General features: G+C 35.5%; 3 protein-coding genes across 3 annotated transcripts; 1 reads left to right on the top strand and 2 right to left on the bottom strand.

The window, feature by feature from the left end:
- Positions 1-393: 393 nt before the first annotated feature.
- On the bottom strand, positions 394-939 carry LOC106404171. The gene has a single exon (XM_013844911.2). It carries the CDS (start codon positions 937-939, stop codon positions 394-396), a length of 546 nt encoding a protein of 181 aa, XP_013700365.2.
- Positions 940-4,545: 3,606 nt separating this feature from the next.
- LOC106362491 lies at positions 4,546-6,085 on the bottom strand. The gene is made up of 2 exons (XM_013802385.2): positions 5,853-6,085; positions 4,546-5,806 (listed from the first exon to the last, which is right to left on the bottom strand). The coding sequence occupies exons 1-2, from the start codon at positions 6,083-6,085 to the stop codon at positions 4,546-4,548; spliced, it is 1,494 nt and encodes a 497-aa protein (XP_013657839.2).
- Positions 6,086-9,978: 3,893 nt separating this feature from the next.
- On the top strand, positions 9,979-17,480 carry LOC106405761. Its single transcript, XM_048751660.1, has one exon. It carries the CDS (start codon positions 15,979-15,981, stop codon positions 16,471-16,473), a length of 495 nt encoding a protein of 164 aa, XP_048607617.1. The 5' UTR covers positions 9,979-15,978; the 3' UTR covers positions 16,474-17,480.
- Positions 17,481-17,618: the final 138 nt, after the last annotated feature.

Raw genomic sequence — 17,618 nt, 5'->3', positions numbered from 1 at the left:
GAAGGACGAATTTGAATGGCAAAAATCTGATATAAAGACAACAAAAAAAGAGAGATAAAAAGCAAAAGAAGAGGACAACAAAAATGTGGCTCTTCTATTATGCGTAGTTGCTCTCAGCCTCTCCATGCAATATCATTCTCACTCCGTATTTTATTTTTCCTCTTCGGTATATATCTTTTATTACTATTTATTATTTGTTAATAAACCAACTTGAATCACATCAAGATGCAGGCAAAAGCGGGCCCGATGGTTGAAATAATTAGGGTGTAACCAAAGGGTAGTAGTCTTTTTTTTTTTAACTTCTTCATTAGAAAAGTAGAGTCGAGGGGGATAACAAAGCCACAAAAACCCAAAATAAAAGAAAAAAGCAGCAAGCTCAACCTTGAAAACGATCTATGAGCTAATCAACAATGCATCCCTTAAAATCCTTTGGTGAAGCCACGCCGGTCCTCCTAAGGCCAAGTAAGATTGAAAACGGCCATCTCGAAGAACACTATTTGCAATCTCTCTTGCTATCTGATTTGAAGAAACCGTCTCTAACTCAAAAGCTACCGAACAGAACATACCACAAAAAGTGTTAATCTTCTGAAGAAGCATTCTGAACAAGGGCCATTCTAGGGGCTTCTTTATTGCTTCAACGATCTCACGAAAATCTGAACCAATCACAACATCCTGATAACCCAAATCCTTTAAACTCTGTAAGGTCCATACCAGACATCGAAGCTCAGCAGTCGCTCTGTTCGGAGAGAAAGTGTTAGCATCTCTAGCATGATGGAGGACATTACCACTCTGATCACGAACAATGAAAGACACTCCACTATGGAGCTTTGCGTTTCTCCAGTTTGCGTAGATGTTGCATTTGACATAACCTGGAAGAGGTGGATCCCATTTCTTCGTTTCCTCATTCAACCCGTTTACGGTCGTAGGCGTTGGTTGCATTGTATTCAGCTCCTTCCATAGGCTTGCCTCTTCAACCGGTTTTTGGATTTGAATGATTAGAGATTCCTGTGTTTCTGCTTATAAGAGCATGTTCCTGTTTTTCCAGATCGTCAAGAGAATCCATGGGATGGCTTGCCTCTGCAATACTGGCACTGTCTCGTCTGACATCTTCTGCAGATACATATTCAGTAACTCCAAAAGTGAGAGATGCATTTGAGAAGGGAGGGGCTGGAGACCTACAATACATATTCAGTAACTCCAAAAGTGAGAGACGCATCCTGTGCCATCGTACATTTAAAAAGCACATGCTCAATGGTATCTACCGCCGACTTACAGACTTTGCACCTTGTGTCAAGATCCAGACCTCGAGTGTTCAACCTCTCTGTTACTGCAAGGGCACCAGAAACAGCGCGCCATAGGAAGTTCCGTATCTTAGGAATCGTTGGGACTGTCCAAATGTGTCTCTTAAGTTCCAGAATACCTGGTGCTGACTCCATTATACGAACAGCTTCAGCCTTTTTCATCTTCGAGGCTAGAACATAACCACTCTTCACCGTATACGCTCCTTGTGGAGTATACGCCCATATATCCCTATCAACAACATCTCCAATCTGCATTTGAAGGATTCGGGTGACCTCATTTTCTGGAAACAGAAGCTGTAATTTATTCACATCCCATTGCCCATCACTCCCCATTAATGCTGCGACCCGCAAGTTCACATCAGTGTCTCTTTGCTTGTTGATAGGTCTTCTTGGCCCGTTGTCCATGATCCAATTTTGAGACCATACATAAGTGGATGTACCGTTCCCAATAGACCTGATTAGACCTTGACTGAGCAGCTCTCTCCCAAACATTATACTCCTCCACGCATAAGAAGATCGATAGCTCTTACCACATTCCAGAAAACTTGATCTTACAAAATATCTTTCTTTATAGATACGTGAAATAAGGCTGTTGGGATCGTTAAGTATTCTCCACGCCTGCTTAGCTAGGAGAGCCTGATTGAAATCCTCAATGTCCCGGAACCCCATGCCACCATTCTCTTTAGAGATACACAGCTTCTTCCAAGAAACCCAATGAATCTTTTTCTTCTCATCATTCTCATCCCACCAGAAACTTGCCATTGCACTCATCAATTTTTGACAATGATGCTTTGTTAATCTGAAACATGACATGGCATAGACATGAAGAGCCATAGCTATAGACTTCAAACAAATTTTCTTGCCTCCAAAAGATAACTTCTTAGCGAACCAGCCTTTGAGTCTCTTACTCATCTTTTCTCCAATGAAGGCCAGCAGTTGTTGTTTGGAGCCGCTGAAACACTCCGGAAGGCCAAGGTATTTACCATCAACACCTTCCTTATCAATACTTAAAAGCTCCGCCAAGAGACGTTTCATCATTGGGTCAATGCCCGCTCCATAGGTAACAACCGACTTTTGGAAATTGATCATTTGGCCCGACGAATCTCCATAAAGTTTCAGTCGACGTAGGAACTCGGTACATTCAGTCAGTGTTGCACGACACAGGAAGAAACTATCATCAGCAAAAAGCAGGTGCTGAACCGATGGACAGGTTGCTGCAATTTTCATCCCTGTGATCGATCCACTTTGCTCTGCCTGGCTCATTGTATGCACTAAGGCCTCAGCACACAATATGAAAAAAAAGGGGATAGATGATCTCCCTGTCTGATACCTCGTTTAGCCTTAAAGTGTCCAAAAGATTGTCCGTTGAGCAAGACGGAGTAAGAGACAGAACAGACACAAGTCATGATCCAAGACACCCATTTCGTGTGGAAGCCTAGCTTAAGGAACAGAGCTTCCAAGAAATCCCATTCCACTCTGTCATAAGCCTTGGACATGTCTATTTTGATGGCGATGAAATCTGATTTACACAATGGATTCGTTCGCAGAGCATGCACCATCTCGTGTGCGATCAAGAGGTTATCAGAGATCAATCTTCCCTCAACAAAAGCCCCTTGAGTTGGCGAGACAATGTGGGGAAGAACCACCTTCAAACGTTCGCATAACACTTTAGACACAATTTTATAGACCACCGAGCAGAGGCTGATTGGTCTCAAGTCTTTCATCTGGTTCGGGTTCTGAACTTTAGGTAACAGACAGAGCTCAGTGAAGTTCCAGTCAGATGGAAGTTGTCCGAAGTCAAAGAACCTTCGAACCTCCTGAGTGACGTGAGTGCCCACAATATTCCAGAAGTTTTGAAAAAAAGTCCCAGCCATGTCGTCGACTCCAGGAGTACTGTCACTCTTTATGGCCTTGACTGCTTTTTTGATTTCAGCATCAGAGATAGGTTTGATGAGATTCCGGTTCATGCGCTCAGTGACCCTAGGAATCATGCCGTCAAGTAGTTCAGCTGCATCTGCATACCCATTCGAATGAAACATATCTTTAAAGTAAGCGACAGCCACCTCTCCCATCGCATCTTCTGTGAAGTGTTCAGTCCCAGCATTATCAATGAGGGAGTGAACCTTGTTTTTCATTCTCGTCGATTCTACCCAACCATGAAACATCTTTGTATTCTTGTCTCCAACCTGTAGCCAAGAATTCTTACATTTTTGCTTCCAATAGGTCTCTTCCTCATCATAAGCTTTCTCCAATTCCAGACGTAAAGAAGGGAGAGAGGTAAGGTTAGGAGATCTTTTGCTTTCCTCTATTTCAAGTTCTCGCCTCAGTCTCTTTATGTTTGTGTTGGAGTTCACGTTAGCATGCCTTTTCCATCTGCATAGCTCCTGTCTACAAGCTTTAATTCTTTCGGAGACCGAGCCTTGACCTGAGACAGCATTGCTGTACCATCCTCGTCGAACTACCTCTGTCACCTCAGGTTTCTTGCACCATCGCTTGTCAAACATGAATCTTCATGTTCTCCTCTGGCCAGCATTAGCAAGACTTGTGAAAATAGGTCTGTGATCAGACCCGGTTTTTTCCAGATACGCTGTGTGAGAGTGAGGAAAAAGTTTGAACCATTCAGCGTTGCCAAAAGCTCTATCCAAGCAGCATTGAACCCATACTTTCTCCTTAAGACCATTATTCAAGATCTCCCTCACTCCACCCCAAGAGAGTCGGTTCCCTGAACTTGGGACTTCTTTAAGTCGACAATCTCTAGCCATCGCTCGGAACTCAAAGAAAGAGCTTTCTTGCCGCGGAGGACCTCCAACCTTTTCTGTGTTATTCATTAATTCATTAAAATCTCCAGTAAGAAACCACCCTCCACTTCTATTCAAACCAAGGAGTGTAAGCTCCTCCCACACCAATCCCCGCCTTTGACGAATGGGATCACCATATACAAAGGACATGTAAAAAACTTGCATTCCAAGTTTAACTTCAGCATCAATGATTCTCGCTGAAGCAGAAAGAATCTTGACCTCATACTTCTCTTTCCAAAAAAGCGCCAGACCTCCACTAAATCCAACTGGATCCACCAAGTAGCAATGGTCATAACCCAGCGAACTACGGAGTTTCAGAACGTGATCTCTAGAGTTTTTAGTCTCTAGGAGGAACAAAAAATCCGGAAGATGCTCACGACACATCTCCTCCAGGCGTCGAACTGTCAGGTTGCTCCTCAAACCCCGACAGTTCCAACTGAGCGCACTCATTGAGGAGTGGATGGTTTCTGGTGAACCATCAAACCACCCTTGTTGTGTCGTGACATTTTTGAGGAAACTTCCCCTTCTTCATCTGCCTTGCGTTTACCAGCTGCATCCTCCCTGATGAGGTGATTTTCAGAGTGTTCCGCTGAAGAGACTCTTCTTTTGTTTTGGTTCCTTCTGGTCCACGAGCTTCTGCTCTTATGAGAACTCTTACTTCTGCTACCACGTTCTCCTATCTGACCATCGCCAACCCCAACAGTAAAACCACCAGCTAAGGCCGGGGATTTCAAAAAAACTTTGGGATCATCAAGATTAGCAGGTGCTGTACCAAACTGATCGCTTGTGCGAATAAGGACAGAATCTTGTCTATGGCTGCTAGAGGTCATAAGTCCATTCGTTTCTACTACCTCCTTCCACTGATGTCGTTCTGTTGGATCTTTCGACCTTTGCCGTTTGTGGAGATCAGTACCCTTGGATGAAGATTCTGCACCGTCAAGGAGCTGATCTGACTGGACTCTGCTGAAATCAAAGATTTTACCTCTACCCTCAATTGTTAACGGTGCTACTTTTGGAGCAGATTCAAGACGCAAGCAACATCGTTGGGCGATGGGGTCCTGAGATAGCTCATTGAGAGTTTTCTTCATCTTTGCTTCTCTGATAATCCTCTCCTCTGGATCAGAACAATTCATGTAGAGCCTCATCTGCTCAAAGACCTCCGGTGCAACTAAGGATGCATGAGGCTCAAAACCAGGAGGAATGGATGGAGCTAGAAGAGGCATGATCTTGTCAGCCAGATTGTTATGATGCTGCCTAACTCCTGAAGGCCCAATGTCCGAGCCATACTGATGACCAGCAATGCCCTTAGCCTTGTTCCGGGAACCTTGGAGCAGGGGACATTTTTGTTTCTCATGCGACAGCCTCAGGCAGTGGAAACACTTCTTCCTGATGCGTTCATATCCAACGTCCACATATTCAATTCTGCCTCCAGGTAGCGTCACCGATTTTTTGTCTCGAACCGGTAGATTTAGGTCCAAAACAACTTGGACTCTGATATAGTCATTCAGTAGCGGTTTTTCAGGGTCGAACTCAATCACCTTGACATGGCCTATACCATCTGCAACTGCATCAATCGTCTTCAAAGTGAGGTAGTTGACTGGCAGGTTGTAGAGACGCACCCACACTTTAGCTGTTTGAAGGTAATTGGAGGAGGAAATTCTACCCATCGTTCCATTGCCATTCCCAATCATCAAAAGTCCAGAAACCCTGATTGAGAACCATCTGTATATCAGTCTCAAGCTCAAAGACGAACTGAAATCTCTCCTTAGTAAGAGCCATCCCCCGAACTCTATCATAAACCTTCCAGATTTTGGGCATAGTCTTTAACATCCTTCCCATATTCTGACAGTCAGGGTTAAGGAGACGACCCAGAATACTTCTCCCTCCCCTTTCAATCGCACAGAAATCATCGTCCTCAGGGATGATGATTGTTTTATCTTCTCCAAGCGTCATACCTTTCATAACCTCCGCCAGATTTTCGTCCATCACCAATAAAATCAGAAACTTTTTGCGAAAGATTTGTGAGAGAGGAAGGGAATAGAAAGAAGAAGATCATGCTTTAAACTTTATTTGTTTGATCAGACAACATTAGATCATGCTTTAAACTTTATTAAAAAAAATTTGGAGTTGAGTATCTCGTCTGTATCAATTTTCTCTGGACTTTGCCATAGACACCTACACTTATTTAAAAAAAAAAGCCTGAGTCGAGAATTCTTATGTTCAAAATCTGATTCTTAATTATAATTTTTCATATTTGAAATATACACGGTAACCTCACACTGAATCACAAGTTGATGAGAAATACTTCTTTTTCATACTATAAAACTATCATAATCTACCACATTTGGCGAGAAACTATAATAATCTACCACATTTGGCGAGAGAGAAACGCTAGGCGACACCATCAACCTAGACACTCGATAGAGCAGATGAGGAGACTCATTGACAAGGCTATGAAAAACAAGAGTTATTCATTCAAATATAAGTAGGAGCACAAGTTGGGAGAGATGCTTAGAAGATGGTTTGAAATCACACTTTGATATCGATTTATACAACACAACATAGAGATATAGCAAATAGATTGTTCCTCTCATGTAAATAACATTCTTTTACTTAGATCAATAAATTTGAAATTTCATCCAAAAAAAAAACTATCATAAAATTGAACGGTTGGCATACTTTCGAATTCTCAAAATCAAAATAGATTATTGTATTTTGAAATCAGTTTTTACTATATACAGAAGGAGTCGAATGCTGGTCTCGTGTTAATTGAAGAGGAAAGTAGACATTGACCAAATGTAAATAATACAATCTTGGGATTAAATTTCACTTGAGATAATGGAAAGAATTACAAGAAAGAGTGAAATTCCACTATTTCTTATGATGGCGTCATGGTTGATTTTCTACTCCAAACTTTTGGCAACTAATCATGGCTAACCATGTCCATCGTAACTCGTGTTGAACGTGTTCTTTTCATGCAAGATTTTGTTGTATATTGTTGAAGATACGAAAATGAAAAATAAACACCATGAAGATAGCAATCACGTCGGCCTTATCTCGAGATCTTATAAAAAGAAAAAGATTAAAAGAGAGATTGGAGATGATATGATATGATTGGCCGAATTTGTTATTGCCAATTAATAAAAATGCATTTTTATTTATTTAGATGACATTTGTGTCAAGTTTTTTTCTTTTCATGCCGCCCCTAACCTTGCATTTAAGGTCGGATAAAAAAGTTGAATTGATTTCATGTCTTGGATTTAGGAAAGGTTCCAATTAGTTCATCTGTTTTGGTCCATCTGCATTTTTTTCTTCAGAATATAGAGAACCTAAATAAAATAATAATTAATAAATTAATAATCACTATAAACAAAAATTATTGTTGGTTCTGAATCGAACCAGTATAAAAATGAACGAAATTTGATATAATGATATGATAATCTTTTTAGAACTTCTATATATATAATGACATAAATTAATAATTGTAAATTTATGTATGTATAAATTTAGGCATAAATCTAGAGAAAAATAATTAATACAAATCCTATAACAAAATTTAGTGCAAGACATATAGGCATACATAAATTACTTTAACAAAATAAGAAATGATTTACAAATTTTTTTTTAAAATAACATATTAGGAAGTTAAAATATGTAAACAACAAAATTTTGAAAAAAATCAAATAAAATAAAATTCTATAAAATATTTGACAAAAATATCTTTATAAATTAATAACTATGAAATAATAAAAATTCGAAATTTCAACATTAGAGGTTTTATAATTTCAATTCTTTAGGGAGAGGTGAATCTATGAATACATTTATTAGAAAGCATAAATCATTTTTTCACTACTCCCTCCGTTTTTTAATATAAGTTGTTTTAGAATTGTGCACATAGATTAAAAAATCATTAATTTTTTATATTTTCTAAACAAAAACATCATTAATTATTTACCTAACCACAAATAAACCAATAATAAAATAGAAGGTATATTATCATTGGTCATATAACATTAACTGTTAATAAATTTTACATAGGAAACCAAAAACGTCATATAATTTGGAACATAAAAATTTCTCTAAAACGACTTATATAAAAAAACAGAGGGAGTATAATTTAATTTGGTTGTTCAGGATAGGCTCTTTCTTGCACTGCATGTTGCGAGTTTGAACCATGGTGGAAGGAACTTCTGTATAGCTGTCTCTAGATATCCCACATGGATATGAATCTTTATCTTCGGCATGTTTGCAAGCCCGGTTCGCGAGCCTACCCGCCCCAAAAGATTAGTTTAGTTCTGTTGAGACTTGGAATTTACTCTGAGTTATCAAAAAAATATTTTTTGGAGATATGTATAGATTTCATAATAGTTATCAAGGAAAAAATAAACGGAGCACGTAACACGATACGTTGTTCCCTGTTTCCTCCACTGTCTGCATGTAGTAGGGTGCATGCAGGGCCGGCCCTAAACTTTGTAAAAGAATTTTTTTACATAGACGCAGCCACAAACCCCCTAAAATATCAGGGCCGGCCCTGGGTGCATGTGCCATTTAGCGAATGGTTTGTTTATTCATTGCTATCTTAACTATTGCGACTAAAACCTAAAATTAATTGAGTGAAACGATTAATTTGCACTAGACTGTTGTTAATTACAACCCAAACCCTTAACTAAAGCTAGCTATCGAATGTTGATCAATCACAAATTATGGATAACCCATGATGGAATTTTGACATAACCAGGGCAATCTATATCATATTAGTTGCTAATTTAATTACGCAAGTGTGGTCAAGTGGTAAAGCAGACTTTTGAGAAACTAAAGAACACGGATTCAAAACTTACTCTTCAAATATAATTACATATGTGTGGTTGCACGGATATTAGGCCATACTTTAGATCTCTTTTAAAAATCAAGAAGAACGTTCATTTCCGGTTGCACTTTTCCTAAGAGATTAGTCTCAGCCTAGGTCTAAAATATCCTCACGTTAAAAAAAAAAATTAGTTGCTAACGTTCACTCAGGTGGAAGCACCTTAACCTATTGGTTAAGGCTTAAAGGTTCCTACACCACGTCTAGAATTTGAATCTCAGACTATGCAATTTATTTCAGATTATAAGATGCAGAACTTATCGGAGGTTCCAGAGTACTGTAGGCAGGACCATTTGTTGTGGCCGTCTTCTGTGTAGAGAACATGTCCAGCGAGAATGTCGTAAATGCAGAACCGTCCGCCGATCCAACTGTTTTGGAGAGAATTTCAACGTGGAATATCTTTATTCGTGGAGGTGTTCATCAATATCACATATATTGCAGATAGTTGATCATTGTTTGTAATATAGTTAAAGATTATATGAAGTATAATGTGTTACCCAATGTTAAAAAAACGTTCAGTCAGAAAATAATGATCGCTAGCTTCTTTTTATCAACAATTTAAGAATAAAATTATTTACAATAGACCAGTTAGCCAAATTGGAATCACTAGATCAACAAAAATCAAAAACCAAATTATTTAAATTGTTTGGTTTTATAATTTTTACACATGAAACTGATTTGATGACAAAATTAGTTGTTAAATTTTTAATTCGGTAAAACAATTGAAAATGACTAAGATGAATTTCGAAGAATATGAAATTAAGTTAATTTTTTTTCCATCTAATGGTCACGCCACTACACAATTAAATACATTTTCATCAAACTTAAAATTTCCAATAGTAGTAGAAGTTAAGCAAGACAGATCTTCAAATGAAGATGACATAATATTTGAGGCAAAATCTAATGCGTCTAAAAAAACTTTCACAATAAAATCAGACAGTTGAAATTCAAATTGATTTCATGTCAATGTACGAAAAGTTGAATGTTCTCGTCTGTTTTTTTTTTTTGGGTGTAAGTTCTCGTCTGTTTTAACCATGGATTTTCTTCTTTTACAAAATGTATATGCATGCAGAGGATGATTTGTTTTTCCTTTGCTATTTAACTATAGAAAATACAACCTAAAATCAAATGAGTGAAAAAATTATTCTACACTTGACTGTTGTTACTCTACATTACAAGAAAACATGACAGATTATAACAACGAAAATGACTATTTTAACAAAATTTCTGACAAAAACGTTTGTCAGTTCTATTTTATCAGAGCTAAAATTTCATCAATTTTTTTTATAAACAATTGAGAAACATAAATCATCAAAATATCGGACCAAATACTGACAGAAATTTCTAAAAACTTTTGACAATACTTTTGACAATTTTTTGATGATGTTATTTAATTATTATATAAGTAATTGTATTATAAATATTCATAATTAATAAAAATAAACTAAAACTAAATTTAATTTCAATTTTAAACATGAAGAAATACTAGAATTAATTTAAAAAATATTTATAGTAAAACATATTTTCAGAAAAATTCAAAAACTTTATTAATTTTTTATAGTAAAAAGTTTTAAAATATTTTTACACAAGATTGTTTTATAAAAATTCAACACAAAGCATTTGTAATTAATTTTTACAACAAAAAAGTTTAATAATATTAAATAAAACAGAATTTAAATAGCTAACCTTTCTTTTACAAGTTTAACTAACATAAACCTTAAAAAATGTTACAATCTTCACACTAATAAAATTTAGTAATTTACTAACTAATTCACACAAAAATAAACCTAAAATCAAGACAAACTAACTAACTTCTAACATATAACAATCTAAAACAATATAAATGATTACTTACATGTTTTAGTGGTGGCTGGATATGAACTTTTTTAAAAGAGAAAAAACTAAATAATTTTTTAAAGAGATGTGAGTTTTGTAGAATGAAAAGAGAAATTTCTTTTTTATTATTATTAAGAGTTGAATATTTTGATGGATCGAAATCATCAGAAGTTTGTTATTTGCCAAAAATTTAGACGACAATATTTTCTGTTTCAAAATATTTAATTCCATCGAAAATTCATCAAAATTTTCCAATAATATTTCAACAAAAAAATCATTACTAATATCAAGGCGTTGTTGTCGGCTTTCATCAGAAATTTCGATGACCAAATTCATTAACCCAATCAACTAACAAAAAAAGAATGAATTTTTTACTTTTCAAAAAAGAAGAAGAATTTTACTTTCCGTCTTTACCACACATATCCGATAGAACGAAAATCTCACATGCTCTTAAACAAAAAAAAGTTATCTGCAATATTTTTAATAAGTCTAACATACTTTTTATTTAATCTATATTTTTAAGAAATGTGATTAAAATCAATCAATACTATTAAAAGAGAATGAGTTCTAAAAAAATCTACTTACAAAAAGTTGTTAGACCTATTTGTTAGAAACATAACATGTCTTCTTTTATATAGTATCAATAATATTAACAAAAAATAAAACATTCATTAATAGCAGAATATTTTTTCTGGTTTTGGGGATTTAACTACATTTAAGTTAACAATAAAATCGACCAAATTAATTATACTCTGTCCCACAATAATAGGTCAGTATGGTATCTTACCAAATACAAAAGCGTTTATTTTAATATTTATTTATTTCGAATTTTGAATCAAATCACATAGAATAAATATTTATTCTAAATGTACACTAAGTAAACATACTAAAAATTCACTAAGATTTTTATACTAATTAACAACTTATCTATGTTTTTTCTACAATTCAAAATCATTCAGAACTAAAAGAAATAAAAGGGTATAGATTAACAAACAAAATAACATCTAAATAATTAAAAAAAGACTATGTATCAATATTCAAAATAAATCATTCAAATATTATGCATATATTCAATATAACTAATTTTTTTTTCTAATATAGACTAGAATACTATACCCTAAACCATATATCAAATACATATTTGAATATCATTAATTTTAATTTTCATCCATCATAAAAAAAGAATTCTTTGAATATTTCGTATAACCAAATTAAAATTTTACCTAAAAATTAACATAATAAATAATTAAAGAAAAAATACTATAAAATTAACTTTTAAACCTAAAAATGAAAACATAAACTTATACTAAGTTATTTATAACAAAAATAAACTAATACTGTTATATCAATAAATTTTGTTTTTTCTGTTAACATTTTTTCGAATGATATAATAAAATTTTAATCAAAAGCTAAGAAATCACAAATTTATTCAATTTTAGTTTTCTAAATATATGAAAAATTTAATCAAAAATTTAATCATGTTTTTTTAAGTTTATATGAGATCAATCGGTATCGTATTAGAGGTTAATAGCAGATTTTTGGATTGCTATTAGGTTTATCAGATTTTTTTATAAATGTGAACTGGATTATATTTTAGGTCGTCGAGTCTACCGATGTGACCATGAGTCAGGGTTGGAAATAAAAATGCTGCTTCGAACTTAAACATTATGATAAAACAACTTAAAAATTATTTGTTTAATAAAAATTAAATTCAAGAAAATTTTATCAAAAAAATCAACAAAAAAATACCCGCGCTTTTGAAGCGCGTGTCAAAATCTAGTTATACCTTTAATTCATCTAACCAATAAGATTTTTTTGTCTTATTTATCTATCCCGTCCCTTTTGTTCCCTCTCTTCTCCTATTCAACATGTTCTTTCTCTCTCTTTCCGAACACCACTGTTGCGGAGGTGCTTTTATTCAGTTCGTACTAATCAATACATTTTTTTTGTCCGCCAAGAGCCTGCCTGACTTAACTTTGATTCAATACATTACTCCTTTACTTGAGATCGTACATACATGATGACAGCGTATATGTGACCAGTGGCGGAGCTACATCTAGGATAGGAGGGGCAGCTGCCCCCATGTGTTTTTCAAATCAATGTATTTTTGTACTAATTTTTTATAATACCCCGGTTGATAATTCAAAATTATAGAAGTATTAAACTGAATTTTAAAGTTTTACCCCGGATAACAAATATTTTTAGATTCTATAGAAGTATTAAACTGTATTTTAAAGTTTTACCCCAGATAACAAATATTTTTAGATCCGCCACTGTGACAAATGTTGTTTGTACCTGGTAGATTAGTAATTATTGAATAACTGCAATGAACTGAACTTGGGATTGAACGAATTCACACTAATTTGAAGGACTAGCTTTGGTGTGGGGGTGGGTGGGGAAACCACATCAGTAATTAGTCCACTTGTTATTTTCTCAATTCACAGTAAATGTTAGAGCAGTGACGACTGAGTTTTAGAAGATGAAGAAAAACAACTCTTTAAAGTGTCCATGTACCAGTCGTGAAGTATTACATGAAGTCATACAAGAAGTGAGACGTGAAGTGAAGCTGAAGTGAAGATGTGTAATTGATTTGAAGACTGGAATTGGAGCCTACTTAGAGCTGAAATAAAGACTACTTGGAGGCTAAAAAAGCTATGATTTACCTTGGAGAAAAAGTAAATCATCAGATTTTCAAAAGACTTTGAAGAAGATTTGAAAATATTCCATAAAAGAAGATATGGTAATATCTTTTTCTTGGGAATTTGGCTAAGCCAAGCCACAAAATCTACTAGTATAAGTAGAGAAAGACGTGCTTTGAAATATGTACCACCTCAAGAGAAGGCCGTAAGCATAAGGGCTAGGGGTCATGAGGGGGCCAGAGGGGTTTTTGGGTAAGTTTGATATAGGAACGTGTTAGGCTAGTGTCTCTGTTTGGAATGTGACATGTTAGTCAACTTGGAAGAGAGCTAGTAAGGCACTTTAGCTATGTAAAGATAAACCTTCATTATTATCCTGTTGTAGTACTTTGTGAAATAAATAAAGCATTGTACTTGTATGTTTTACTCTCTATATTAGTCCCGTCTTGCACTTTCAATTGGTATCAGAGTGGGTCACCTAAGTCATTGGTGAAGATCCTGAAGGAAAGAGGGAAGACTGAAGATAGAGTACAACATGAAGCATGGTGGTTGAGCTGAAGCAGTGTCTGGACGCTGAAGCAATGTATGGGCACTAAAGCAGTCTATGGGTGTTATATTCTAAAACTCAAGTATCAAGGGGGAGATTGTTAGTACAGTGACGACTGAGTTTTAGAAGCTGACGAAAAACAACTCCTCAAGGTGTCCATGTACCAATCATGAAGTACTACATGAAGTCATACAAGAAGTGTTACATGAAGTGCAGCTGAAGTGAATGTGTGTAGCTGACTTGAAGACTGGAATTGGAACCTACTTAGGGCTGAAGTAAAGATTACTTGGAAGTTAAGAAAACTATGATTTACCTTGGAGATTTCCAAAAGACTTTGAAGAAGATTTGAAAATATGTCACAAAGGAAGATATGGGAATATCTCTTCTTTGGGAATTTGGCTAAAGCAAGCCACGAAATCTACTAGTATAAGTAGAAAAAGACGTGCCTTGGGATAGGTACCACCTTAAGAGAAGACCGTAAGCATAAGGGCTTTGGTGTTGAATGAGAGTAGACACAGAACATAAGGGTTAGGGGTCAGAGGGATTCTTGGGTTAGTTCTATCTAGGAACGTGTTAGGCTAAAAATGGTAATATTTCTTCCTTGGGAATTTGGCTAAGGCAAGCCATGAAATCTACTAGTATAAGTAGAGAAAGACGTGCCTTGGATATGTACCACCTTAAAAATAAGGTCATAAGCATAAGGGCTTTGGTGCTGAATGAGAGTAGGCACAAAGCATAAGGGCTAGGGGTCAGAGGGGTTATTGGGTTAATTTGATCTAGAAACATGTTAGGTAGTGTTTCTGTCTGGAGTGTGACATGTTAGTCAATTCAGAAGAGCTGGTAAGACACTTTATCTATGTAAAGATAAATATTTATTATTATCCTGATGAACTACTTTGTGAAATAAATAAAACATTACACTTGTATGTTTTAGTCTTTGTATTAGACCTGTTTTGCACTTTCAATAAATGTGTTTTTATTTCAATAAATAAATCAATAACTTATATGTACGTGCCTTGTGATAGGTACCACCTTTAGAACTTCATATAATCTTTAACAAAAATTATATATTATATATTTAAAATTATTTTACATAATCTTTCTCAAAAAATATATTTTATATAATTATATGTTTAAATACATATTTTGATTTTTATGAGTTATTTTATTTTAATAGTGTTTATTTTAAGGAGTACAAATTTATTTCAAAATTACATATACTCTTTACTATAAACTTATTTTTCTATTGAAATCGATTACAATCATGTGATATAAACAAACCCAAAAAACCTATTTGCTACTCGCTACTGTTTTTATTAGAATTATATGATTGAAATAATTTTACAAAATATAATACCCTAGCAAAAACTCGAATAAGTCTGTTAAGTTTCTAAGAATTATCCGTTGGGGACAAGATTTAACATATTAACGTACGAACTTGATTTTTTTCCCCCTTATATCTGTTCGGGGCAAATCACATTTTAAACACTCAAAGTGTCACCGACTAGCACTTTAAACCTCCAAACTTTTTCACTAGCACTCCAATACCTCAAACCACAAAACTTATCTAATTAAACCTTGAAGTCGGTTCCCACGCTTGAGCCGTAATCCCATTTAACGTCACTGTTCACGGGGTTTAACCTATTAAAAACGTGTGTCATTTTTAATTAAAAAAACAACATAACTCTTTTTCTATTTCTGAAAATCGATTTGGGGATCTAGGGTTTGATCTCAAATCGAATTCAAAGAAAGAAAAGAGGAGACGTGGAGACGAAATCGACGAAGTGGAACATAGTAAGTCGTCTTCATCAATTTGTAAAGCATCTGAGATTGATATCTCTGAGCAAATATGTTTCTGACTTTTGTGTTTCATTTCATAAATCATATATATACATTATTGCATCATAGTGGATAGTTATCAACTAGTATTGACCATGTCTTGTGTTATTAGTATCATTTACATGTTTTGGTTTGATTTGGTGTTGTATATGTGTAAATGGCTCACAGTTCAAGTTCCTCTACGATTGAGTACAAGAACGACAAAAGTGTGGTCTGTAACTTTAACCGTTTAGCAAATATAGTCCAAGCTTGGACAGATGACAATCCGGGTAGGAGGTTCTACAGCTGCAAAGGGCGTAGGGTTGGAAACAGATATGATTCTTGTAACTTTTTTGATTGGTATGATGAAGAGAAGCCACACGGGTGGCAATATGTTGCATTGCTTGGTGCTAGAGATGTCATGCGCAAACATAAAGAGGAGATTAAAATTCTGAGGAACAAGGTAAGAGAACTTGCCATAGCGAGTGAACGCATAGGTGAAAATCTAACTGATTCAAAGCAAACATGTGAGGCATGTAAAGCATGTGAAGAGCTGGAAAAGGAGGTGCTGATACTAAACGAGAGGAGTACGGTGTATCGCAATGTTCTTATTGCGTCATCAATTGGATTGACTATGGTTCTTGGTGTTTTTGTGGGTATGATGAAGTGGTAGAAGACTAGTTATGACTATTTTAGCTTCTTTGAGTATGTTATGACTATTTTAATTATTCGATGTTGTTGTGATGATGGTGTGACTATTTAAGCTTGTGTGATGATGTTGAGACTATTTAAGCTTGTTAAGACCTTGATGTTCTATTATGCTTGTTTCAAGTTTATGTCAAAGTTATGTCTTTTGTCATATAAAGAAACAAAAAACTACATGTCTTGAAAACAAGAAAACAAACTTCAATATGTCATAGAAACAGCCTAAAACAGACTCCATCAAGTTATTGAAACAACAAAAGACAAACTCCATCAAGTTATGGAAACAACAAAAAAAAAACTCCATAATGTCATGGAACAAAAGACAACAAAAGATAAACTCACGACAACAGAGTCATGGAACTAACAAAAGACTAACTTCATAGATAGATTAATCACTCTTGTGGAGGAGGAGGAGGAGATTGCTGTGGATTTAGATCAGACCTATCATAAACACGGTCTCCAAACACTTCAAAAGGCCGATTTGTGAAAGGACACCATAATGTTCCAACACCATGGGGAATGCTAGTTGTCTTCCTTACCTTCAAAAATCGTCCTTTTGAAGCTTTCTTTGCATGTGGCTTGGGGTCAGAGGATAATACCAATGGCTGAGGAGCAGTAGAGTGAGTAGGTATCTGAGAAGATGATTCAGAAGCGTGAACAGGCTCAGAGCTTGTGTGTAACGCCTGAGAAGAGGATCCAGTAGTTGGAGTTTTTCTTCTTCTAGTTAATGGAGGCTTTGGTGTACCCTGCATAAAGAATATTGTAAGATTGACATAGATGAATTGTATGTTAAGACTAATGCCGAATTTACCTATATAGGGTGTATACGAGGACGACCACGTTTGTTTTTTGGACCCTCATAGACCACTTTTTCGTTCTTGCAGCCACTTTTGATGTGCCCTGTCTGATGGCAACGACTACATTTGGGCACACGTCCATGTCTTGTAGCTTTTCCAGCATTTGCAAGAGCTTCAAATGGCTCTTTTTTCCTATCTCGTGTTCTTTGTCTACCTCTTGGCTTCCTTAGTTCTGGTATCCCAATTGGTGGTTTTCCAACCTTCTTCCATAACTGTTCCCATTGACAGGTTTGATGTTGTTGCTGTAGGTTTTTTC

This window comes from Brassica napus, chromosome C3, assembly GCF_020379485.1.
Source record: "Brassica napus cultivar Da-Ae chromosome C3, Da-Ae, whole genome shotgun sequence".
Lineage (NCBI taxonomy): Eukaryota > Viridiplantae > Streptophyta > Magnoliopsida > Brassicales > Brassicaceae > Brassica > Brassica napus.
Note: the sequence above shows the minus strand (reverse complement) of the source record. Positions and strands in the feature narration are given on the sequence as shown.